We start from the raw sequence: 27,657 nt of genomic DNA, 5'->3' as shown, positions 1-27,657 counted from the left end.
AAGATGTTGAATCATGCTCAGAAGGTATTGCTCCCATGGTGATGGTTTTTCATTGGGTTTGGTAGAAGGGGAGATAAGGGTTTCGGAGAAGGTTTTCTTGCTGGCCATGTCAAACTGCTAGACTGTTTCAAAGGTTGCTCTTCACGAACCCCACCCCCACGAGGTGCAAGCCCTTACCTGCTTGGAGGTGGGTTAAAACCCTACCCTACAACTAAGGTGCGCAGGTGGGAAATAGGTGCACAGGTGCATATGTGAGTAGCAGGAGAGATGGGCAACGGGAAAAAGAGAGAGAGAGAGGGAGAGTTATGTTGCTGCCTTGAAGAGAGATCTCATTTACCTGCTTGAAGATACGATATGATACTTCATAAATGCCGACTATGGTTCCCACGTAACCAAGTTCACTGTCGATAAGATTTGTGTCTCTAATTACTTAAAAGAGGCAACAACGCAAGAATCCTGAGTTAGACGTAAGTTGTCAATAGATTTTATCCGAAGATGTTGTCCATAAGCCCACATGTTGGTATACATTCGAGCCTACACCAGAACATAAATTATTAAAAAATTTTGAGATTCATTTGTTTAGTTCAGAGTTTTCAAACCCAAACAAGTTAAACTCTCTTTGTTCCGTAGAGATTGGCTCATGATCACTAACCGCACGTTGCATAAATACGGGTGTATAACCAATCCATGAAAGTAGGTACGTCCCCGTCGTTACTTACATTGGTTTAACATCTGGGTCTCCTCTTTTTACGTCTACCAACTCGTTTGCTTGCAAGTTCCTCCTCGTACTCATCAACGAATTGTTGCATGCATTCACTATTATAGACAATGAAAGTAGAAATATCCAATTTATCTTGGATCTTAAGTCGAAAAGGGACTCCCTTACCACCGGACAATACCTCGTCATACATGGTAGAAGACGACTCATTTGTCCATACGCGTGGAGCTTTAGAATCGGTTTTCTCAAGGTATTCACAAACGTAATACATGCATTCTTCAAGCATCCATCCCTCCGCCATAGAACCCTGTGGTCTTGCTTTTTGACGTACATAACCTTTCAATACTCCCATAAACCTCTCGACCCAAAACATCCATCGAGTGCTGACAATACCAGCAAGCTCTATCTCGTCTACTAGATGGATTAGAAGATGAACCTGGATATCAAAAAAGGAGGTTGGAAATTCCTTTTCCATTAAACAAAGAAGCTCTATACATTCACACTTCTTTTGTGGAATTGACCCTTTGGCAATCTCTTTAGATATAATCCATCTATCAGTAAAAGAAAGAAGATATTAGAGATGTTATTGAATAAAGAAGATATGAAATAAAATTTTATACTAAAAATTAATGAGCGATAAATACCTTGCAAGCGATCCAAGGCGATATATCACATCTCGGACTCCTCTTGTAGTACATCCATCAATAACAAGGGGTAGAACATGCTACATACATGATTAATCCGATCAACAAACATACAAGAAAATAAATACTTTCAAAGATCTGAATAGATTTACCTTCACAAAATTGTGCCAATCGTGTGTTTTTAAACCAGACAAGCTCTTGTCATCTAGAGTGAACATGTTTCGAGAAGATGCTCCATATCCTGTAGGCGTACGAATCGACTAAGTCTTCCTGTTGATAGTCTCTAGCTCTTCTGTCTCTTGAGCACCCATGGGGTAGGCTCGTAGGTTGTCTCACGTCGAGTTTCATCATAAAGTGGCCATAGATTGGGCTTTGAGTTTTGATCCTTTAAGTCATTTCTTGCAGCTGCTGTGTCTTTCAAGCCAACGAGGTGTTGCCATAAGGTTTGACCAACGTTCTTGAATATGTGCATGGGATCAAGAAGATGACATATCCTCAAATCCTTCCAATATTCCAAAGTATACCATATCGAAGGACTTTGAGCTACAGTACGTTTTCCTCTCACTCGCTACTTTATAGTCTCATCATCATCGCCGCTTATGATCTCCGACTCCGGATCGATAGCGGGTCCAACAGTCCACTTTAGATACCAATCCTTTGGTGTCATTGGTATTGGACATCTCCCTTCTTCTACGTTTCCATTAAAATGTATGGCTTGCCTTCTATCTCGTAGATAATGATCCTCAGATAAAAATTATCTATGTCGAAGATATATATTTTTGTTGAGGTTTTTGCTATAAGTCGATCTCAACCAATCACCACAAATTGGACAAGCTTTATAACCCTTGGTACATATCCCTGCATGGAAAACATAACAAGATGATTAGTGTAATGAACATCGTACAAACTTATGAAAGAATATATATATTTAAACCATTTACCTGAGCAAAAACCATATCCTGGAAAGTCGTGGATAGTCCATGCTAAAATTCCACGAACAATGAACTGTCTTTGACCGATGCTTCTGGACATATCCATGACATCAATCCCTCTCCACAAATCTTGAAGATTGTCGATGAGAGGGGCCAAATAAACATTCAGATCTTTAACTTGTCGTTTTTTCGGAATTAAGAGTGAGAGCATTAAATGCTCTTTCTTAATGCTGAGATACGGGGGTAGATTATAGTTAATAACTATCACTGGCCATGTACTTGATCTCATTGAAAATGGATTCACGCCATCCAATGCTACACCCATCTTTAAATGGCGTGGTTCTTTTGCAAAATCTGGCCATCGCAGATCAATATGCTCAAATGCAGAAAAGATAGATACAAAACAGTTACAGACAATAAAAAATGATTATCAAATTAAAATAGAGACAGTAGAGAACGTGGTGCAAATTAAACTATAGAATTAGGGTACAAGAGGTCCAATAACATTAGAAAATGTATACAATGAAGCTCTCAATCCTCATCTAGTAAGGATGCTCGTGGAGGTCTACGCCATCCATAATTGACCAGCAATTCATCACCAGCATGTAACTAATAGCATTGACAACTATGTATCTTTCTACATCCCTACTCATATGTTCTGGTTCATGACTATTCTCACACTCCACAAACGTGCAATTGGTTCTTGAACTCATCCCTCGACTACTATTGATTAAACCTGCTATGTTTCCTTGAGAGTAAGTTCTTCCATCAACATAGAGTCTTTGTCCTTCTGCATGTGTGATCCCTCTATCAAAAAGAGAGGCTGCATTGAGACATAATCCATAAGTACTCACGCTCTAAATGTAGCGAGTAAGCTGATGCCATGGACCCCATCTATATATAGGTCCACAGAAAGACATAAGGGTGACCTCTGTATGAGGGGGCACATGTAAACCCTATGCAATAAAGAGGCCTCGTCCTGCTCCACTAATGGTAGATGGAGCAATCATGTAGCGACTGCCCCAGAAGCTGAAAACCACTCCATCATCTAAAGGAAGTGATCCTCTCTGCCATCCTCTGTATCGTCTACGATCATACGTCTGTACTAGAGAATGCAAACGAGTAGGCAACGGATGATCTCCACCCATCTCGGCCTCCAAAGCAGGAGGTAGAGGATGTCGAGAAACCTCGAGCTGCAGCTGATAAGTGGCCTGTCTGTGCCGTGTGCGAGGGACATGTGCACCACTGATAGTGAAGTCATCCTCGTCTCATCAAGTGAATATACCTACATATATGAAATGGTTACATTATATATGAGCCTTTGATTTATAAAATAACCAATAATAAAACTAAGGGAGAACAATCACATACCGTAGGTCGATGTCGCTCCTCAGGTGGCGGTGCTCGCTCAAAAGTACCATGAGTCATCTCATGTTTAAAGCACTCCTGTCGTGGCCTCCGATAGGTGCCACGACAAGGAGCGCACCAGCATATAATAGACTCGTTGTCGTAGTAGAAATCATCATAAATGGGTTCATGTGTAGTATTGGAACTCTGTGCACCCGAATCACCATGAGTAGGAGGTGGTGGTGTACCCTCTGATTGGTCCGAATTTGATTTTCAAGTACCATAAAAACACGAGTCATTAATCAAATGATCGAGAAGAAAAAAGCAATGCATGAAAAAAAACATTGAAATCTAACAAGTTCTGTGGTATGCAATATGAAAAATAAACAGACGCTACTGTATGGTGGAGACAAACAAGAGGAGGGCTGATATGTGCATGGAGACATGGCAATACTTCCGCAAGGAGAGACGCCTACGCATCACTTTTCCTCAACAGAAGGTGCGTGCCTTTGCTAATGTATATTAGAATTAATTTGAACTTTGATAGATTGATTCTAAATATTCTCTAATCTATGTCATTTTGTTTAATGAAATTTACATAGACGGCAGCACGAAAGAGACTGCAAGTTGGTCACACATCTAGACTAGGCCGGATGGGTCGAGATGGATTTGTGGCCACATTTGTGAGTATAAATCGTTCTAATTTTAACTTTCAAAGATACTATTATTGAATGAAGAAATCAATAAGTCTTTGGTTCTGTCTTGATGCAGACCAAAGACTATGGTCGTGCACCTACGCGGCGCAGGAGATGGAGTACGCTACATACTACGGGTACCACGCTTTGTAGGCAACACTTCCGGACACGCCTGATCCACTTGTGGGTATCACTGATTTATTTTGTGGTTTATTTTCATATTAACTGTAATATATTCTTATTTGATAAGTAATGCAGGAGCAACATGACGAGGAGGACATGACAGAGGTGGCTGGACAGGAGGCCGAGGGGCGACGACGAGAGTCTGAGGCGGGTGGCGATGGCGGTGTGATCCCGGGTGGGGACACGGGTGGTGGCGGTGGTGATGGTGGTGTTGTGGTTGGGGGCACGGGTGGTGGTAGTGCTGATGTTGATGATGATTCTGAGTCTGATAGTAGCGACTCATGTAGTGATGGCTCACGTAGTGATACTTAGTGATCTGTTTTGTATATGAGAGGATTGACCACCACACACTGTAGACACATGTACATATATTTGTTGATGATATATATTGACATATGTTCTCGTTGCATCGTTGAATTTGTCTATTGTCAAACAATTAATTATTTGTCGGTAAGTTAATTAGCCTAAGTATGTGCGAGAAGCTAGAACGTTATTTACTTATCTGTATGTTTTAAAACAAAACAAATCCTAAACAAGAGAAGAGGCGAGCCCACAATGTAACACATCAAAAGAAGCAAAAGATTGGCAAGCATCACCAATTTCTCAAGAAAAGCTCTTGGAAAGCTAGATAGAGACAAATCAAAAACTTTATCACAGTTCGAGTGACTGTTTTTCTATGTTAGGCTCTAATATTAACAAGCTTTTGATTTTCATATTTTTTGCAGGGGTCCCTGATTGTACGATACGTATCAACTCAAGCTAACTTTCAAGCTTAAAGATCCGAACCATGAAGTTTCAAAGCACGTGATTTCAAAGTACCAATTTATGTACCATGTACCTGTACCATGTAACCATTTGCAAGTACGAGGTTTCAACATGATACCCAACTTAAGTACCAAGTCTAACACTAAAAAGCTTTCTTTGTTCCCATGTTTATTGAAAAAGGTACCCCAAAGTTAGACCGACCAATTGATACCATATATCATGTATCAATTGCGAGTTTGAAGTTTCATTATGGAGCCTGATACTAAAGACTCTTCTCACCTAGGTCTTACAAGTGACTCAGTAGTATCCTCAAGGCAAGACTCTTCTTCTAGCCCTCATGCCTCATTTTTTCAATATTAATATCAGCAATCGAGACCTCGTTGGGCTTTCTCCGGTCCTCGTGCCTTCTCATTGGGTCTTATAGGCGACTGAGTAGTATCCTCACTAAGCGTCTCCTCGACCCTCGGTCGCAACCTCGCTAGGCTTCCTCCAGACCTCGTGCCTTCTCACTGGGTCATACATGCGTCTCCTTAGTATCCCAGCTAAGCGTCTCCTCGATCTGGTCGGGACCTCGCTAGGCTTCCTCTGGACCTCATGCCTTCTCACTGCTGGGACTTACAGTCGTCTCCTTAGTATCCCAGCTAAGCATCTCCTCGATCTGGTCGGGACCTCGCTAGGCTTCCTCTGGACCTCATGCCTTCTCACTGCTGGGACTTACAGCCGTCTCAATAGTATCCCAGCTAAGTGTCTCCTGAACCCTCTCATGCTTCATTCTTTCAATATTATTATCATTTTTCCATTGACACCATATTTCAAGACAATACCTCAAGAATTGGCCAATTACTTACCATTCACGTTCATCAGGTCATCCACCTTAAGTTTCCCATGGAAGTGAAGGATGAATTCCATGTACTCCATGGCATGAGATGATTTTGGATCATCAAAGCCAACATGTCGTATTGCATATGTGTGTTCTTCTTTTTATCCCCACTTTTAGTGTTTGATTTGATCTAAGCCCCTACACTAGTGCAAGACCAAGTGTGCTCCCAACAAGTAGAGCTTGGTGCAATACCAAAGTTCTTGCCGTTCAGACACAAGGGTGCTTGATCTTAACTTTAGTGTTTATTTTATTAAAAACCTCTTGCTTATGTGTATTTCCTGTGCATGGAAAGGCATTATTCCAAGGTTCCCAAGGAGTCATAATAAGCGTATCATCCTTAATGACATAAGGGTTGTCACATCTAGTAGCCCATGCATGTCATCGGCCATGGCTACATCTACATCAAAGAACATATAATCATCCTCCTCCACTATGTGAGGGATAGGATCAAGTGTTACCTGCATGATCTATACATATTAACAAGGGTATTTCCAACTATTATATCTTCCTCAAAACTGAAGTGCAAAATGGCTACATGGATCGTTTCCCCTCATCTAAGGCTACCATGGTAGCACATGAATCAAGAACACTCAAGAACGACACAATGTTTGGCATAACACTTTCAAGTTGCATTCTTTTTAAAGAATTTAGAGCTTTGCTATCTTGCCCATGTTGGGCGTACACCATAATCATGGCATTCTAAAAGAGTGTTCGGACTGAGCATTTGGCCAAACAAAGTCCTCGCACTATCAAGGCTCCCACATTTGCTGTTCTAAGTTTTCGCGCATATAACAAGAGCCATGGTTGGAATTCTTGTAGGCACAACTTTGTCAAACCACGCCTAGGTTTACTCCACGAACTGGCCTCTCTTCATTGCTATCTGGGTGCATTGGTAGAACCAGGGTTTGAACCACCAACACTGATCATTGATCTTGTTGCCCTTCTTCTTGGCCTTTGTCCACTCAACAATTTACTATAAGCAATCCCAAATGTTGAAAGTAATGTAAGGAATGTTCAAAAAAAGAAGAAACTTCAAAAGTTAGTACACACGTGTAGTCTATCTATTCAGGTTATGTATGTGAATAGGTTTTTTTAAATATGTATATATATATATATATATATCAATTAGTTGCAGATCCTTGGATAAATTTGTAGAAGAAAATGTATTTAAAAAAGATAATCTTACAAAATGGCAGTTGAGAAAAAATCAACGAAGCAAGTTTGTGCACTATATTTTGAATCATTGCACATTAAGTGGATGTGAATAGAATCCACATATTGTGACAAGTACATTGATGTTACAATTTTTAGTTTTATAAGTTGAGATATCTTGAATATTGATATCTTGAATAAGGATGAAGACTTATCTATTATTTTTGGGTGGCACACTATGTATCAAGAACACAAAGACAGAATCAATGCATCATGGTGTGCAGAGATATTGATGGATTTTACAGTGACCTATAGTGATTTATGATGATATATTCACAATATTTTTATGATGATGTATTGGATAGTTTTGAGTTAAATCTTTCCATTAATTTTTATATTGAAAAAAATGGTTTATTGTGGAGTGTGTGTGGGCTCTATTTTCTACTGAAGTATGTGTGTGTGTGTAATGGAGAATGGAAATTTAATTACAGTTTTGTGAGTTTACACCGACTCTATAATCCTAGTGGAGGGTGGTAGCCTAACCCATGGGATTGGATGGGGTTAGGCTAGGACATACTCGTATTTGGTGTAATTTTTCCTAGCTATATTTAATGTTTAAAGTATCTTGAAAATGAATGTAGAAATAAAAAGATGTACTTTTCGGTGTTTCTAAATAGTGAAAATTGTGTACCTACCTTCAAATCATGCATGCATTACTTTCTTTTGAATTAAACCAATGTATATATATATATATATATATATATATATATATATATATAGATATATATATATATATATCAGTTAGTCGTTGACCCCTTGATAATTAGTTACGGACTCCTTTATAATTAGTTGCGGACCCCTTGATAATTTTGACTCAAATCAATATATATGTATGTATATATATATATATCAATTAGTTGTGAATCCCTTGATAATTTTTTAGAAGAAAATGTATTTGAAAAAGATAAGCTTACAAAATGGCACTTGAGAAAAAATCAACGAAGCAAGTATGTGCACTATATTTTGAGTCATTGCACATTAAGTGGATGTGAGCAGAATCCACATATTGTGACAAGTACATTGATGTTACAATTTTTAGTTTTATAAGTTGAGATATCTTGAATACTGATATCTTGAATAAGGATGAAGACTTGTCTGTTATTTTTGGCTGGCACACTATCTAGGCACACGATGTATCAAGAACACAAAGACAGAATCAATGGATAAACTACTTTAAAAGACCTCGAATTTGTTTTGTTTTTTTTAAGGGGGAGAGAGGGGCGTTGTGATCTAAATTTTTTGTAAGAGAACACAAGGGAGAGTGCAAGAGTTCTTGAGAGAAGGGATATTTACCTGTACAAGAGTTACACGGAATGTACATTCTTCCAAACTCATGTACATTTAACTAGTCTCAAAGCTCATGTACACTTAGTCTCAGCCTCGCCAATGCTGCTCGTAAAACAAATAAAAACATTAGACGTGATGACAAGCAAGTGGTTATGAAATAACGAGATCACAACTTTAAACCTTGAAGGTGTTAAATGAGGGTGGGCATTTAGCCCCATGAAATGAGACCATTGAATGAAAGCAAAACCTTTTTGAATGGGTCTCCCATATTTTTCAAACCTTTCACAATCCCTAAATGGAACCCTTAGACCCAAGAAAGCAATCAAATTTGACCAAATCCACGTAAAAAGGTCTTTTTCATATGCTTTGACTGAATGAGAGCCAAGATACCAAAAAATTTGACCAAATCCACGTAATAAGGTCTTGTGCACGATGCTAGCGTCGTGGAAGTTCTAACCATAAATTCGCTCCCTACCTATGTGTAAAAACGTATGAACAAAGCGATTGTCTTCCATTCCATCTTTCATAATTTCCAGTACTTGTCTTCCATTCCATCTTTTATAATTTCCAGTACTTGTCGTGCCATCTTCGTCCCGTTTTGAGACGTTGGAAGCAACTTGACAGAGCAATATGGAGCAGCGTGGTCTTGCATCCACCCTCTTGGGCTGTACGCTAGTCCTCCTCGTAGCTACTTCAAAATCCTACGCACAGCTTAGCTCTAGTTTCTACGACGCATCCTGCCCGACTGTTGCGAGCATCGTGGAACAAGTGGTGCAGCAGGCAGTGCAGCAGGAGGCCAGGATGGCAGCGTCCTTGCTGCGCCTCCACTTCCACGATTGCTTTGTAAATGTAAGTGTGTAAACTAGTTATAAACGTTGATCAGAAAGCTATACTGCCCCAAGGAAATGAGTAATGATTAAGAGTACAGCTCGATTGCACTGATTTTTAATGCAATGTAGGGATGCGACGGGTCGGTATTGCTGGACAATACAGACACAACGACAGGCGAGAAGACGGCCCCTCCAAACAACAACAGCTTGAGAGGCTTCGACGTGGTGGACAACATCAAGTCCGCCGTGGAGGGAGTGTGCGAGGCGACCGTTTCGTGTGCTGACATTTTGGCGCTGGCGGCCAATGCGTCCGTGACCCTGGTAATACATATTAGGAGCAGACTCGTCACATGAGGAGCCTAATTCAATTAACTATCTCATGACTGCTAGACGTTTAAGACCGATGATTGATGTACGCAGGCCGGAGGACCCTCCTGGACGGTGCTCTTGGGAAGAAGAGATGCAACCACTGTAAGCGCCACAGCGCCTGTGCAGGACCTCCCAAATCCCAACACCGATATCAACACGGTCATCGGCAAGTTCACAGCCGTGGGCTTGTCCACGCAGGATGCAGTTGTGCTCTCAGGTTCAAACTCATTGAATATTGCATGGTGAAGTCTAGTAGAGACTAGAGTACTTTGAAGTAATAATTCCGTTACAATTTGTTGATTTGTGGCCCGCCCATGTGCATTTTCTGTCGTGGCTGCAGGTGCCCATACCATCGGGCGCGCCCGCTGTATCTCCTTCAGCTCGCGCCTCTACAACTTCAGCAACACAGGCAGCCCCGACCCCACCGTCGACTCCACGTACCTGGCCGCCCTGCAGAGCAACTGCCCGCAGAGCGGCGGGGACCCTAACGCGCTCAACTCGCTGGACACAACCACCCCAGACACCTTCGACAACAAGTACTACGCAAACCTGCAGCACAACAAGGGCTTGCTGCAGTCCGACCAAGAGCTCTACTCCACCTCCGGCTCCAGCACCGTCTCGCTCGTGGACACCTACAGTAGCAGCCAGAGCACCTTCTTCAGCGCCTTCGCCCAATCCATGATAAACATGGGGAACATCGGCCCTCTCACAGGCACCCAAGGAGAGATCCGTCTCAACTGTCGGAAGGTGAACGGCTAAGCTCGGTCAACAACATCTACGCGTAGCATTTATAGCTTTGGGCTTGCGCCCGCCGTTCAGGTCGTAGTCGGGAGAGGCGCCCTTCTATCTACTTTGTCGGCTTTTTAGAAAGAAGGCATTACCAGTTTATTGAGAGAGATATCATGTTGTTGCGATTGTTGAGTTCATGGGCTCTATACACAATCATTGGTGGTAATTGCGTTCTTTCAATTACCAGATTTGTTGATTGATTATATTAATTATTGCTCGAGGGTTTCTCTTGTTCTTCAGGAAAACTTTGAGATATAATTTGATGCTCAAGGCTTTTTGTTTGCAGAACACATGTGCACATTCTCTAGATCTCTTGTATAGCTTTGTCTTGTGTGCAGCTTGGATTCATGCAGCTCTTGCTAATTCCTCTTGCGTGCTTTACCTTTCACCTAGCAGCTTTAGTACACCTTTACAATGATCTACGTGGAACACAATCAAAGCCTCTTGTTGTTGATGGTGGGAAATTGGAATTAACATTTCATTTTGATTGGCAAAGTAATGGGCAGCTTCCGTTGGGTCTCTTTTGCTTTTTCCAGCACTAATAATGTCACATTTTGCCACACTAATATCGGTTACCTGGCATTATGCCATAAATATATGCACGTGATGCCCTTGCTTCTCGATAACTCCGTCCGGAGTCTCTTGAGGACGACAAAATTGGTGACAACTCACGTAGAGGTCCCTGTTGGTGGGGAATCTAACACAAAGAGCAATAATTGGTATTATCGCTTTAAAGACCTTCCGCTAATTGACTAGATTGATCACTTTGTTGCGGCATAGTTCTTTGCCCTTGAAGGAAAAAATGTGTGATTACTTGGGGTAGTAGTAAATGTTTTCCATGATGGTGAAGGTGGGAAAGTACGATATTCACTTTCTGGCTCTCATCTATTTTTGGGCTTCTTCATCTAATTAGGTTGATCGATTGCCCAGAGTCAACGAAATCACTTGCAGAGATCATTGTACATGATGAAATGGAGAAGTGACCTGCATGATCCATACATATTAACAAGGGCATTTCGAGCTATTATATCTTCCTCAAAACCAAAGTGCAGAATGGCTACACGGATCTTTTCCCCTCATCTAAGGTTGCCATGCTAGCACATGAACCAAGAACACTCAAGAAGGACACAATGTTTGGCATTACACTTTCAAGTTGCATTCTTTTTAAAGAATCTAGAGCTTTGCTATCTTGCCAATGTTGGGCATACACCGCAATCATGGCATTCCAAGAGAGTGTTCAGACTGAGCATTCGGCCAAACAAAGTCCTTGCATTATCAAGGCTCCCACATTTTTTGTTCTAAGATTTTGCGCATGTAACAAGAGGCATGGTTGGAATTCTTGCAAGCACGACTTTGTCAGACCATGCCTAGGTTTACTCTACGAACTCGCCTCTCTTCAGTGCTATCTGGGTGCGTTGGTAAAACCAGGGCTTGAACCACCAACACTGATCAATGATCTTGTTGCCCTTCTTCTTGGCCTTTGTCCACTCAACAATTTACTATAAGCAACCCCAATTGTTGAAAGTAATGTAAGGAATGTTCAAAAAAAGAAGCTTCTTCAAAACAAAGTTAATACACACGTGTAGCCTATCTATTGAGGTTATGTATATGAATAGGTTTTTTTTTAAGGTGATGACCTTCGAAATTAAGGTATGTATGGTTTTTAACAAAACCACAAAAACTTTTGAAAGATGCCTTTACAAATCTTACTTCATGCTAGCTCCTTGCCAAACAAGTGCAGGAGAGTAGCAGTCCGAGTCAGTGGGCTCGGCTCATTCGCAAGGGCAAGGGCCCGCTCGGCAGCGCTTCCGACATCATTGCAGATGGAGATCCCGTTCACACCCCATTCTTGGTTGGCTTCATCAACAAGTCCTTTGACTTGTGGAAAAGGAGACACAACAGCCGGGGTGGCGGAATTCGGAGAGGGTGGCGCAGGAGCTTGGACCTTTGAGTGTTGCTCTGCGCGAATGATGGAAGGCCCTACGATGTTTGAGGGACACCTGTGAGAGACCCTGAGAGGGAAGCATTCAATAAAGATTGAAGCGATGAGTTCAAATACTGGTTGAGTGAAGAGTTTAAGCATGAGCTGAAGGCGAGCTGGTGGGCAACAGAAGGATGGAGGGATGGGTTGAAACTAGCAAGGCCGTTGTTTGGTTTTAAGCATGTGAGTAGCCTTTGTGCCGCAAGGACGGCGGGGGTAAGGGAATGCTGACATACGATCACTTGATTCAATGGGAGCAATCTAGAAAGTGTGGAGTAGGGCAAATTCGGGGTTGCCCCAACACAATACCCCCAGCCTGGGCCAAAGCTAAATCTGATACATCAAGCTTAGCCTTCTAGCCGCCATCAGAAGTGGCCATTTTACAATGAACTTGATGGCCATCAATGGTCTTGGTAGGCTCTTTGAGGACTTTTTGGGCATACTCTGTAGATTTGTAAATAATGACCCTCCAATGCAGCTACAGACACACAGCCACAACCCATCATCAAGAAGAAAAGAAGCACTTAATGATGCATAATAAAAATATCAAGAACATCAAGAAACACTCCAATATCCCTTGTCATGGGGTTTTGAGAAAAGTAACAAGAAAAGTAACAAACATCATGGGTAATCTAGAATCAAGAAAGAATCATGCATGCTACTAATGTCTCTTCTTTTGCAAGAAATGCATAGGGATTAGGCATTTGGCTTCTAATCAAGAGCTTGTGGGCAAAGATTGAAGCTTCTCATCTTGTCGTGATGGCCAAGTGTTAGCATGATCCTTGCCAACACGGGGGAACACATGCTCCTACATACATGAGCATGGAGTAGGGGGCATGGATTACGAACAAGATAAAAGATAGCGCCCCCCCCTCCTACCACGAAACAAAATCAAAACAAAGTCAAGGTCTTTTAAAAGTGTTTATCCATTGATTCTCTCGTTGTATTCTTGATACAGTGTGCTAGCCAAAAAGAACAGGTAAGGCTTCATCCTTATTCAAGATATATCAAGATATCTCAACTTATAAAACTAAAAATTGTAACATCAATGTTCTTGTCATAATATGTGGATTCTACTCACATCCACTTAATGTGTAATGACTCAAAAGTTATACTTGCTTCGTTGATTTTTCCTCAACTCCCATTTTGTAAGATTATCTTTTTCAAATATGTCTTTTTCTACAAAATTATCTAGGAGTCTGTAATAACTAATTGATATATATAAATATATATATTGTTAACAATCCTAAGATGGGATTGATCATGGTGATTGACACAAGATTAAGCATAAGAATTAAGGTGGATTAAACCATACAAGAAACTCCATGACTAGAGAGAGAGAGAGAGAGAGAGAGAGAGAGAGATTACACACTCAACAATAACTCTATTGCAATATGTTATAAACCATAAAATGATATAGGCTTTCTAGCCTTATCCCACTTTACACATCATCATGCCATGAGGAACCCGCTTTTCCACATTCTTTTATGTGACTCTCAACATTCACACATCTTATGTGGCATTCTTATCCATCCACACACTCAAGATAATATCTAGCACCCCTCGGGTGTGTTCACATACTCAAGCCCAAGATTCACTCTCAAACATTTTATATTGCACATTTCAACACCCCTCCTTAATGTAAACTTGCGTGTGTGCATTCAATCTCTCCAATCAATTCGACCAACTCACTTCTCACCCCTAACAATTTGGCATTTCCAATCTCAACACTCCCCCTCAATGCTAATTAGAGTGTTCAACAAGTGTGTGTGCATGTGCCTAGCCAACCTAGACACGAAGTCCTTTTTGAGTCCACTTGCTCACAACAGAACCACTGAGTCCAATTTGAACATAAATGTTTAGGTGTGGGAACCAACCCATGAAGTGCAATGCCTATGCGTGCACAGCTCAATGCACACCACAATTTTGTCCTTTTTGAACACCCACAGGCTTGGGCAGGGAACCCTCATAAGTCTGAGTGAGAAAAAATACAACCATTTTATGCAGGTGCAAGGGCAGGGCACCCATATGTAAACAATCTTCTTGATAAATATAGAAAACAAAACATGCCTTTTAAGCATGTGAACAAGGGATTTATCAAAATAGACCCTTTGAAGTTTTGAAAGATTATGGACCTTTCCACAAAAGAAAAGTCAAATTTGCATGTCATTTTTGAAATTTTTTGCACCCCTCACAGGCTCCATTACGATGCTCTTTTGGCATGTTTTTACTAGAGTCTACAATGTTGGCCTTCATTACTACCTCTTTCTACATGCCAAAGATGACCTGCACACAAAAAAACCCCACACACCACAAGCACGTAGTATTTTGTACCCCATCATAAATATAAGGTGTATTCTGCAATTAGGCAAATACCCGCTTTGCTAGCATTTGCACACTGTCTTTACCTTTTTCTTTTACAGTAGAACCAACCACTCCTTCTAGTGGTACCAAGTCTTAATCTCCATTCTTGCTACACCTGCACATAGCTCCTGCACGTAAGCTTTCATGATGGTGGTTATCTTGAGACTCCAATTTTGCATCTATACCTTCATTGTGAACATTTCTAATTTGCAAAGCTTGCTCATGCTCTTCTCTTCCAACCAATGAGCCTTCCATAGCTCTACTTCCATCTGAGACTCTTCTACACAAGCTCTTAGCTCCTCCATATCTTCTCTTTCCAATTCTCCTTCAGTCCTCCATAATCACACGACATGCTATCTTTATAACTCTTCTTTGATGTATCTATACTGCTTTCAGTTGCCAGAGTTCTAATCCTGAGCTTCCATTTGCTTGTTCTCACCTCAAGCTTTAATTTCCATAAAGCTTGCTTCTCTTCTCTACAAGCTTTATTCCCTAATCCATGGTGCTCATTATCGTGATCTCCTCGCTTGCTATATTGTTGCCTTCTTTTATTTGAACCAATGGTCTGAGTGTAGCCTCTAATCCACTCCAATAAGCTCCTAGTCAAACTTAATGCTGTAATCCTTTCTAGAAGTGTGCATAGCCACAACATATGGCCCTCATGAGATCCTCAAATGAGCTCTATTATGCCAAACTCTGATTTTTCTCCTCAAACCGCCAAAATGAGGTCTTCCAAAGCCATTTGCATGACCTTTATGAGCTCCAAAATGTGCATTCTTCTCCCTTGCATGCAGCACTCAAGGGTGCTTCTCCATTTTGGTTTCTCTCAAGAAACCAAGGTGCAAACCAATGTGAAATCTCCAAAGGCTTCCACCAAACATTGCCCTTCTTCCCCATGAGAAAAACCATGAGCATCACTCTTTCCAATATGCTCAACCATGGACTTCTTCCAAGCCCATAATCGCTTGTCCCTTCTTAGACAAGCATTGCACCTCTTACACTCTTTGCCCAAATGCAGAGAACCATGGGGATCCTCTCATCCCATAAATTAGCAACCCTTCTTTACATTGAGCATTCTTCCATGCTCAAACCAAAAATTAATGAGGCAAATAATCACATATACCTTCTTTGGTAATCTTCTTGGAAACTTCCTTGTTGACACAGAAGACTCCATAGCCTTTATATTTGTTAAAAATCCTTATTTCAGCTTTTTTGATGATGCGCACGCTCTCCATGTTGCAGAAATCCCATTTGCAAGTCTCCTTGGAATCTTCTTTGACATTGATGTGAAGACTTCATAGTATTCATATTGCTGAAATATTCATTTTTAGTTTCCATGGCAGCACCCTAATCTCCAAATCTCCATGATTAGCTTCCAAGGCTCCAAATTCAATCCATAATGATTAGTGTGCATAACTTTCTTGTAATAGAAATTCTAAAATTGAAAATATGCTTAATCAAATGAACTCTCACTAAAAAGAAAACTATACATAAATATGCACCATGACCAAGCACCCACCCAGCGAGCTCTCTAATACAATTTCAACTGTCCGAATATGGGATTAATCGTGGCGATAGACACAAGATTAAGCATAATAATTAAGGTGGATTTTTAGGGAAAATTTAGACTCCAAGTAGGCCCTTTTAGAGCCCATTAAAATTTAGACTCCAAGTAGACCCTTTTAGAGCCCATTAAAATAATATAAGGCCAGCCAATGAGAGTGCTTGGATTCTACAACCATGTAACATGGATATTTTTTTGTCAGAGTGGTCCCCAAAATTTTGAGCTCTAGGAGAAAACACATCTGTGGCATTGAAAGTGTGGAGATTTTCAATAAGAAGGATGCTTGTGGGTGGGCAGCTGGATCCCTCAGCAGTTTAGGAAGTCATACTAGATCACGATGAGACCCAGCACTCGAGTCAAGGTAAAACAAAAAAATATTGGTGATCCAAACAAGCATTGGAAAGATAGAATCGTGGAGTTCTCCAGGGGACGAAATGGTGCAATCGAGGTCCTTGTGCAGCAAGTTTATATGCACATGGACATAATGCTACATCACCATGATGAAAGTACAAGATCTAAGACAAATAGTAAGATTCAATAAGTAGTCTTTGTTTTCTGTGTTCAATGCCTAATTGTTTTGTGCTCTATAGCTAAGCTTTAAAATTTTCTTGCACCTTTATATTCATCGAATGTGGAGGAGTGGAAAAATGTAGAGTGCATCAGTGGAAGAATTAATGTCTTCCATATAGAGATAGGCACATTGCAATATGATAACCCACCCAGACATTTAGCAGCACAGGGAATCTTGTTTTATAATTCCATGTATGTTTTGGCTTATGCAAATGATAATGTTTGTAGAGTGGAGTCTATCCCACTACTACTATTATCTAGCCAAGAATGGGTTTGTTCTTGCGCAGACATCATTGTAGCATACAAGAATAAGATAAGAATAGATATGCATGCAGCAATGAAACCATCAACAGGTTCTAAGGACGTCCATTTGAGTTGGTTTATACCATTTAACGCCTTTGCATCATGTGAGGGTGACAAGAAAACAAAGTTAACATATCAGGTGAGATCCCTTTATAATGGTTGGATGAACCAATTTTTGGGGGAGGAATGGGATGCAAACAGGACCTTTGTAGAAGATGCCATTGATACCAGATGTTACATTCAAGTGAAATCAAAACATAAAGTTTGTTTGTGTTTGTAGAAAATTCTGTTAGGGTGGCATCCGTTACTTTTAAGTATTGACTGTATTTATCACCAAGTATTTCATTGGGAGGTAAACATTATGCATGTGATTTTGTTATAGAAGATGGCGACTATGGAGAGGCATTTGGGAAAGCTTGGATCAAGACATGCATCGATGTTGTCATCCAATTACAAGGTCGAGACCCGTAGTGGTCAATCTAGAAAGCCATTGGCCATCTGCCTTTCTTCGACAAGAGATACAATTGATCCGTTGTGATGTACCGAGGGATTTCTATTTTAAGTTAGATGGTACAAAAATCGAAAGTAGGAGTGAAGCTTCCAAAACCTCCTCTGTTTATATCGAAACACATATCCTAGAGGTTGTGGAAACCTTGATATTGTAATCTTTCCATCCATAATAAAATCTCAAGAGTTATCTTTAGTCTACATGATGTTGTATAAATGTTACTTCTTTTTGCATTTTTTCCTTTCTATGGCAACCACACATCTTGGGCATCCTTGCTCCTTGTTGAAATCTTTAGATGTGCTCTGTCTAGTATAAATCGAAGCCACTCCTTGTCCATCACACCAATTGTATTTGTCAAGAGCACGCCCACGTCCAATTGACATGGGTCAAGGTCTAAGGTGACCATCTTCATGACAAGACTCACCACTCGAGTGACATCTGCGCAATAAACCACACACCTATGTGGTACCTTCAAAGCTGTTCATAGCAAATAATTTTAGAACAATTATAAGAAAATGAGTAAAACATGATCAAATAATCTTCAAAACCATTGCAAGTCCGATGAGATTTCTCATTAGGTAAAATTTGGACTCAAAAAGGGCCCTCTAAGCAATGCCATGTCAGCTTTTTCTATAAAAATGTAGTAATGGTCAAATTCTTCAAATCATCACCAATTCGTGAACTTCTTGAATATGCAAAATTGTCCATCATGCTATATATCATTGGAAAGATCTTGAAGAGTAGATTCCCAATCAATATTTTCCAACAAATGTTTATTTGATTTGTAAAACTTTAACCATCTATCCATTTTTTAACAAAAAACTGACATGGCATTGCTCAGAGGACCCTTTTTTAGTCTAAATTTTACCTATGATAGTCCTCAAGTGGCAATTCCAATCATAGATCCTCCAACTGCTAAGTTTAGGGGAGGTCTCTGAATATTCAGTTCTTTGAGATTACTTGAGTTTATAGAGAGTCCTTATAAGTTTTCTAGCATCCTTAAGAGTGACTGGGATCAATACTAGATTAAACCTTATAGTGGCTTTACATCCCTTATTTCTAAAATCATAACCATTGCTAGGTCTCCAAAAGGGATTCTAAAATTCCACCATATTCTCTCACTTAGGGCCTTAGGCTTTTAAGACCTTAATACATATCTAGATCAACTAGATACTTATATCTAAATACCTCTCCTTTTCCCTTATAAAGGTTATCTGGATTAAGTCTTTTTCCTCAAGGTCTTCTTTGGTCAAATATTTAAACTAAGGAGAAAAATTACACTTACAAATTTGGTCTAAGGGTCTTGATCTTTCTCTAAGGCTTTATCCTTAAGGACTTATTTGGTCAAATCTCCAAACGAAGTAGGAAAATTGCACTTATGAGCTTGTTCTAAGGGCCTTATTCTTTCTCTAAATGAGATGTACTTCATCATTTTTTTCCTTTGATTTGATTCTTTAGCCTTTTGAACATAATATCCTTTCAAGAGACACAATTTCTATATAAATCTTCTCTATCTAAAACTATTGAACCATTTGTTCTAATAATTTTAAGGGTTGTAATTCTAAGTACTTCCTAGATAAGAATCATCCATCTCTATGCTATCAATTTAGTCTTGAGTTTGCTAAGGTGGACATCACCCTCTAGTATCTTCTCTCTTTCTAGCCCATTAAATTACTTATTGGCTTACTAAAATCTCAAAGGGTAATTCCCTCTAATTTCATGGCACAATTCACCATCTTGGTTTACTAAAGATCTACCCTTAGATAGGCTTAATTACACCAAGTTGCTTCACACTTGCATATATTTGTGCACATAAATGCACATGTCAAATATCTTAGCTTAATTCTATTTCTATTTGTGCATTAACTGATCATATTACAACTCTCGAGTTTCCTCTCTTTAGATTTGCTAGGTTTAGTTATCCTGTTCTAAAGCTCCCAGGGCATGGTAATTATAACTTAGGTGATGATGGCGAGTGCTTTGTGGGTGATAGGGGAAAAAGGTCTTACTATAACTTTTAATAATTGGTGAACAGAACTTACAAGGATGCCTTTAAACCATGGGGAGAATAAAGGAGTAGATACTTTATCTACATAGTGCAATGCATGAATAAGCAATATCCCAATCCTCGAAGCATGTGGTTTTCCAATGAATAGGATCTCATAACTCAACATTAGGAGGTCACACATAAGAAGAAACATGAGGGAAGGAAAAGGTCTGCTGACCCGTTGTGCATGGAAAAAGAGTAATAGAAGGCATGTAAAGAGTAATAGAAGGCATGTAAAGAGCATAACACTACAAGGGATCGGGCTCATACCCGCGCTGTTAGCCGCAGAAAATGACTTGTAAAAAAAAAGTAGCAGGCGCGTGTATAATCGCGGCCACAAACATGCGTGTAAAAGCACGTGTATGATGCCCGTCAGATGCATTGATACATGGGCTTATACATGCGTTTTACCAGTTTTGTTGCACTGATACACTCGTGTTTAACAGATTTTTTGCATGTATAAACGCGACTTTGGTAGACTTTAGAGGCAGATACATGTGAACAGAGAGCAAAAATAAAAATCCAGAGAGTGGTATTTGGTGCCTGAAATCTATTCCAACATTCCAGCACCCAATAGCACTCTCTGGATTTATTTTTTGGTGCATTGTACCATCCACGCGGAGAACATTTTGTGCATTGTGAATACCACGATTCAAGAACGACATTATCAATACACGATTTAAGAAAGACATGAATTCAATACTAACAAAATTTTATGTGTGCTGAAATAAGCCCATGGCTTTCATTATGTAAAAACATATATACAAGGGAGTCCATATGTCGAAGTAGCCCATGGCTTCAATATAAACAAAAATATACAAAATCAAACTGGTTTGTCTAAAAAAGCCCATGGCTTCAATTACAAAAATATATATACAACCACATCCTCAATACAGATGTGATACTATAAGTCTGAGTACTACTCGGACTTAGATGATGAGACAAGCTGCTCCCTCCATGATCAGATGAGCTCACATCAGTATACATGTCTGAAGAGTAGAGCTCACCCTATCGTTCACATCCAACAACAGTAGGAGCAGTGGCGGCGAGTGGATCATCAGCGACGACAGGAGCATCAGCAGGTACAGTAGCAGCTTGTGCCTATTCAAGTAATATATCATATATAAGTATATATATATGTAATGTAAAATTTAATAAACCAAAATCATTTGTTTAGAGTTTTCAAGTAACTGTCGACTGTACGGTCTCATGGCCATCTCAAACTGCGGGTCCGTAATACGTCCCTCGGTTCTGAAGAGGGCCCACATGTCACGTTGGCTATGCCGACGAGCATACACGCAGTCTCGTGGGGCTGCTGTGGGCTTCCTCCCCATAACCTGTCGTTATAGCATAATCAACACAATTTGTAAGATTAAAACAATTAGCATATTAATGAAATAAGTAAAAAATCAATAAGGTGGCAAGATACGAACTCCGCCTCCCACGACTCGACGCCTCCAGATCCAAAATGCGAAGATCCAATGATGTCCATCTGGATCTGTCTTGCCTCCACATGCTGCTTGCTCTTCGCACCACCCTTTGCTCGTTTCTTTGCCTCCTTCTACTCGCATTTGTGGGCAGCTGTGAGCAGGTTTCTTGGCAGGATAGCCACCCGCAGCTTGATTTACCCCATCATCATACGCGAGTTTCTTGAGGTGAGATCTTTTATTACTTCAGATCTCCCTTATTCGCGTCCTTCCCCATACATTCGAGAATGTCGCATTTGGGGGATTGGGGTACCGAAAACATCTATCACCTCCCCAACTAATTGGCTATTTTGAACTTTAAATTTAATAAAATAATTTCTATACAAGTTTGATACTACCCCACGCATGTATTCCATTACCTCTTTCCCCCTCGCATCCATCACTATCCCGCCCCTATCCGTCACATCATAGTATATCTCTCCCTCTACCTCTTTCACGACCTCCTCATCCTTACTGTCTCCTCCAACTCTTCTCCCTCTATCTCCTCTCTCATCGTCTGCCCTACCACCTCCCCAACCAAAGCATCTACCGCATCCTCCCCATCCTCCATTCCCACTCTCCCTACTAGGGCGTCTGCTCTCCCTACTGCGGCGTCTGCTCTCCTCTGTACTACGAGTGGAGTCACGACTGGAGGATTGTGTGCGTGACTGTGGATGTGACAGTGAGCGTGATGGTGGCTGTGAGGGAGTACGTGATGGTGGCTATGAGCGCTGACATGGCGGTGCCTGGGAGGGGGTACGTGATTGTGGACGTGACAGTGAGCGTGATGGTGGCTGTGAGTGTGCCTGGGAAGGGGTACGTCTCCTCGCCGGACTCGCAAGCACAGAAGGTTGTGGAGTGACATGGGCACTTGGGAGGAGCGGGGTGACTATACCAAGGAATCTAGGAGGAGGATGGGCATACATATACTCTGTAAGCTCAACTGGTGGGCCAGGGTGGTGCCCAAAATGATTTAGCATCTCCATCATCCAAGTGCCGCATGCAAATGGATCGAATGAAGAATCAGGATCCATGAAGAATCTACAAAAAGAGTCCATTTGTATGCATCATGTATCATGAAGTGTATCATGCATCATGAAGTGTATCGCATGTAAAATCTTGTCCAAGATTGCGTGTATCTCCGCGTGAAAAAATTGTCTAGCAGAGTACACGCAGGCATACACACGATTATACACGCGATTCTGCGAAAAAAGTACCGAAAAAAGGCCGCCTACCGACCGTCACTTTTGCATAAAGAAAAGGACACTTGCATAAAGAAATGGGACACTTGCAGGAAAGAGAAGAAAGGACTGAGACACTTGCATAAAGAAAAGGGACATTTGTATAAAGAAAAGGAAGGGAAGAGACAGGACTAACTGACTCACCTCTTGACAAGTGAGTCTCCTTTTTGGCTTTTGTGTGCACCCGTGTGTATGCTCCTTACACGTGATGCTTTGATGGTGACGACGAAGAAGATGAAATTGAAGAAAGCGATAGGGTTTTGGAGTAGGCGACAGCTTTTGTTTTAAGTATGACATTGACCGCTGCGTGTATGATCGCATGTATAATCGCATGTATGTTAACATTGTGATGTAAATACATGCATTTTGACACAGGGTAAACGCATAGATACACCTGGTTATACACGCGATACAGATACTTTTTATACTTTGATTTATACTTTGATTAAAAACTGATTATGATTCTATATTTGCTCTTTTGTACACAGAATGTCATCAACCTTCTCAAGCAGTTCTGGTGAAGATGAGACAATGCATCACCGTAATCGCGCGATGTGTGGTTGGGACAAAGGATCAAGTGTATGTGTAATCTATGTCAAGGATGCATTGTACGAGCGCATCGAATTACCTTGAATCACATCTCCATGTTGATTGATGAGTTGGAGGAACTATGGAGAGGTGTTGCGGTGGTGGACATTAGTAGGCCTCCCTCCTCTCGACACTTCGACTTGAAAGCAGTGTTGATGTGGACAATGCATGACTTTCCAGGATACAACGATTGTTCTGGTAAGAGTTCAAATAACTCCCTACTCTAATACTATTGGTTATATTAATTACAACTATTGACTTTATTATTCTAACTTTTATTTATATTTTAACAGGTTTGAAAACATCGGGTAAACATGCATGTCCTGTTTGTAGTACATGAGTATGCTGATGGTTTGTGTAAGACCATATTCGATAATCATCATCGATTTCTCCCGTCAGATCATCCTAAATATGTTGCTAGTAAGAGTAACACTCCTCCACAAACACTTCGTGCAAAATATTGGAAACGCATTTGGGAGTCTACATATGTTCTTCCTCCAAATGGCATGAACAAGTACAGCAATGTTTCCTGAATCTTCTTTTGTGTAGTCTCTAATTGGATTAAAGATCACGTAGAGCAATCGTGTCATGGCATCTCTTTTGTAGGTACTCCATTTTTTTCTGGCTACTATATTGGACCTCAACCATCTTTTTGATCCCATGCACATCTTCAAGAATGTGGCATCTGGTATTTGGGAACATGTTATTGGTAAACGAGACAATGTCAACATACGGGAGGACTTGCGGGTCGAAGGCGGATGCGTCAAGCTTGGCCACACGAGAGAAGGGTGGGCACGTTCGTCTTCCGCGTGCACCATGGATTATATCAAAGGAGGAGGAGAAGCAAGTAAAGCAGGCCATCATTACTTTGCGTACTCCCACTGGATGCATGAGATCATTGAAGGGAGCCTTTACAAACAACCACTAAGAAAAGAGGTGTTGAGTAACTATACGGGTTGAAGTCCCACGATTGCCACAAGATACTCCAAGTAAGTGTTTTCCAAGTCTTGTACGTTGAAATTAAATTTTGTAATGCCTCAAACCATATATACATGTGCTCTTATGTGCGCAGTTCATACTACCTAACTAGCATCGACCATTGTGTAAACAAGAGTTTGAAAAAATGTATTTATAAGATGGGCGAGCTTGTGAGGTATGTAAAACCCATGTCAGATCACCCTTCATTATACCTTGCACTTTGATTTGATAGTTTCTCAAAATGAACGTGCATGAGGCTAGGTATAACATACTATTCATTTGTTTTTCAGATATGTTAGTTCCAAAGCAATTGATCCAGCCACGTTGGATGATGCGCACGTTATGGCAGTGGAGGTAGTTTGTTTGGTAGAGGAAACTTTTCCGCGAACCATTCTCACAAGCCAACTACATCTCATTGTGCATTAGGTGGACGGAATTGCTTTATGCGCTGTCGTGCCATGGCATGTCTATGGTGTGAAACCATGCATGTGAGGCCATCAAATACAAATCCAAATGCATGAGTTAAGTGCCATGACGAGTCATTATATGATGCCATGTACATATGTTCATATTGTAAATGAGGTTCAATAAGACGAGCTGAGGCTGAGCTAGATCTAGGAGTTTTTGTACATGAGTGTGGTGTGAATTATGGAGTTTTATATGGTGGACCTTGTAGTAGGGAACACCCTTCTTAACATGTATGGAAATGCAAAGGTTTGATGCCAGATGAGTTAAAAGAAATTCAGTGGGAGCCAGTGTTGCGAGAACTCATCCAAGTCCGTCGAGCCATCAAAAAGAGCTTCTCTCAGCTTGTTGGTCCAGAGCTGGCATGGGCAAATTTTGACTATATAAATGGGCAGTTGCAATGGTGCACAGTTCTTACTATTGCCCACAGAATCAACACTGTCATTTATTGTGATAGACTCTTGGTTTTGGCATATGCGGGGCACATTTCGGAGTTTGACTCTCCAGCAAATCTTTTACGACATGCAGAAGAATCTTTTGAGGAGGGAGATCATCTTTTTGCAAATATGGTGGCCAATACTGGCCAGGAGACTGCTCAAATCCTCATGAAAGCTGCCGAGGCTGCCGAGAGAGCAAGAAGGGGAAATTCTGAGCAGTGATTGAAACAAGAGAGCAAGGTATAGGTCATGAGCACTGCCACCACTTGTGTCATGGTGATCTTTAAAACAAAGAGAAATCGATAATGAACTGAACATCACACAATCACGGGCGGGTGGCAGCCTACGTGTATAAAAAGGAATACCTTGGGGAAATTTCTGGATGCTATGCAAACTATAAACGAGCGCAGCTTTTTTAAAATGGAATTCCGATTCTTAAGCTGCAAAAGGTGGTGAGGCGCCGCATTTGTTGCGGGAAAAAAAAAGGGAAATAACCAGAGTTGGGACGGACGGCGCATATCAGGGAGAAGGGGGAGAACTCTGCAGAAAAAACCAGTGCATCTATCTACCAGTTAATTTTAAACGAAAAATATTTCTACTGTTTACACCGTGTAGGTGCTAGAATTGAAGAGGGAATTGAGAGCTATATGAAGAGATGCTTCAACCATTTTCATGTTTTTTTTTCTCCATCGAGCTATCTTCTGTGAGGCGACCTCCATCGTGTGTGTCCTGAGGCGACCTCCATCGTGTGTGTCCTGAGGCGACCTCCATCGTGTGTGTACTGAGGCGATCTCCATCGTGTGAGTACTGAAGCGACCTCCATCGCATGTGTACTGAGGCGACCTCCATCGCATGTGTACTGAGGCGATCTCCATCGCCTGTGTGCTAAGGCAACTTTGAGATTAGCAAAAATAAAAATCAAAAAGAAAATTCACTCGTTCAGATAAGTGTTTTCTTTGTTCTACATTTTTTTAGAAACAGGGCATATCTCATAAATCCTTAAGGATTTAGAAAATGAGAGAAAGGCTTTGGAGAAAAATTTAAAGGCTTTGGAGCTTGGAGAATTGTGGGAAAAAGGCATCAAAAATATATTCAAGCCGTGGGAAGTTGGTTCTACTTCTACTCGATCCAATTTTGGAATTCATGAGCATGTATAGTTATGCCATATGCTATCTTTTGTTTGCATGATGTTAGAATTTAAAAGCAGGCTTTCAGGTGATAAAGGACATCTTGAAATGATGAAATCAATGATACTGGATGTATGGAATGTGAATGGACACATGTATGTTGGAAATATTCGAAGGTTAAGCTATGCCTACATGTGATTGGCTTGAAGGATTTGGAAAAAGGAGCCAGTGAATCTATGCCTAAAAAGGGACAAGCATTTGGTATACAGTTTTGTGCAATCATCAGGATGAATTCAAGGATGTGTTGAGGTGATTGACACATGTATATGTCATTAAAAAAATGGAGATCTCCAATACTCCTTGGAAAATTTTATGTGTGAGCTTCCTTGTTAGGTTTGGTACCTACTCTCACAGCTAGAAGTCTCGTACTTTCCTGGCTATACCGCACACATCACGACAGCTTTTTGGTGAACCCGACGTGAAACTGCTGGGGTGAGAGTGTGGTGAAATATACAGGGAAGCTATGGCTGAGAATTCTGAGGGTCAGGGGGTTCATTTTGACCCCGGAGTTATGCAGATGTTTCAGATGTTTACCATGTACATGCAACAGCAACAAGCTGCTGAGAGGGGACAAATTTCCACGACCAAAGCATTACAATCAATTGTGAAAAAGGTGGACCAATTTGATGGGAAGGACATCACAAAGTACCTGCGCAATTATATAAAGGAGATGGAGCTAAACAGGGTGACTGAGGAGGATATGGTTCGAAGTTTCGAGCTGGTATGTGTTCCTGAAATAAGAGAGCGCATAAAAGGATTGCAGACAGCACATGGTGGCAGAAATTGGGAGGAGTTCAAGCTTGCTTTAAAGGATGAATATTTCATGGAGGATTCTGAGCGAGTGACTAAACGAACTTTCTTGGAATGGGTCACAAAACCTAAAATGGGAATTTCTGCCACAGAATTGCTAAGAGAGTTTGAGAAGCGCTATGCCCGGCTGTCAAGGATAGAACGTACAACTTTGGATAGAGAAAAAACAGAGCTCTTCTTACAAGCAGCTGGGAAAGATCTCCAAGAGAAATTGGAAATCCTCCTTGAGGATAAGGATACAGAGCAGGGATTAAAGAGTGATTGGAATGATGTTGAGGATGCAGTCACCATGTTAGCAAAGCGGCAGCGGAGGAGGGATAAAATGGTGATGGGCTCTGCAACCCCCATAACTGCTGTTACCCCTGAGAATCTACCCAAACCAGCTGCTACAATTCCAAAGGTAGATGGGCCGATGGATGAGCTTATCAAGGGTATGCGTGACCTAAAATTGAAGATGTCCAGGATTGAAGAAAAGGGTCTACCATTGGGGCAGGCTT

At 40.9% G+C, this 27,657-nt stretch overlaps 1 protein-coding gene and 1 pseudogene across 1 annotated transcript; one reads left to right on the top strand and one right to left on the bottom strand.

Annotated features, from left to right (window-relative positions):
• Window positions 1-725: 725 nt before the first annotated feature.
• LOC147620245 (uncharacterized) lies at window positions 726-3,179 on the bottom strand (annotated as a pseudogene).
• Window positions 3,180-4,041: 862 nt separating this feature from the next.
• LOC147620244 (peroxidase A2-like) lies at window positions 4,042-10,748 on the top strand. Its single transcript, XM_086772607.1, has 6 exons — window positions 4,042-4,140; window positions 4,595-4,735; window positions 9,288-9,512; window positions 9,623-9,814; window positions 9,914-10,079; window positions 10,203-10,748. The coding sequence occupies exons 1-6, from the start codon at window positions 4,042-4,044 to the stop codon at window positions 10,619-10,621; spliced, it is 1,242 nt and encodes a 413-aa protein (XP_086628733.1). The 3' UTR covers window positions 10,622-10,748.
• Window positions 10,749-27,657: the final 16,909 nt, after the last annotated feature.

Source organism: Cibotium barometz, chromosome 32, assembly GCF_041138505.1.
Source record: "Cibotium barometz isolate CiBa-2024 chromosome 32, ASM4113850v1, whole genome shotgun sequence".
Classification (NCBI taxonomy): domain Eukaryota; kingdom Viridiplantae; phylum Streptophyta; class Polypodiopsida; order Cyatheales; family Cibotiaceae; genus Cibotium; species Cibotium barometz.
This window is presented reverse-complemented; position numbering and strand designations above follow the sequence as displayed.

Excerpts from the sequence above, each read along its gene's own strand:
- LOC147620244 (XM_086772607.1), top strand. The coding sequence starts at position 4,042 with ATGGTGGAGACAAACAAGAGGAGGGCTGATATGTGCATGGAGACATGG. Across the intron at positions 4,736-9,287 it reads GTGGTGATGGTGGTGTTGTG|AGCAATATGGAGCAGCGTGG; the intron begins GTTGGGGGCACG and ends GCAACTTGACAG. Across the intron at positions 9,815-9,913 it reads CCAATGCGTCCGTGACCCTG|GCCGGAGGACCCTCCTGGAC; the intron begins GTAATACATATT and ends TGATGTACGCAG.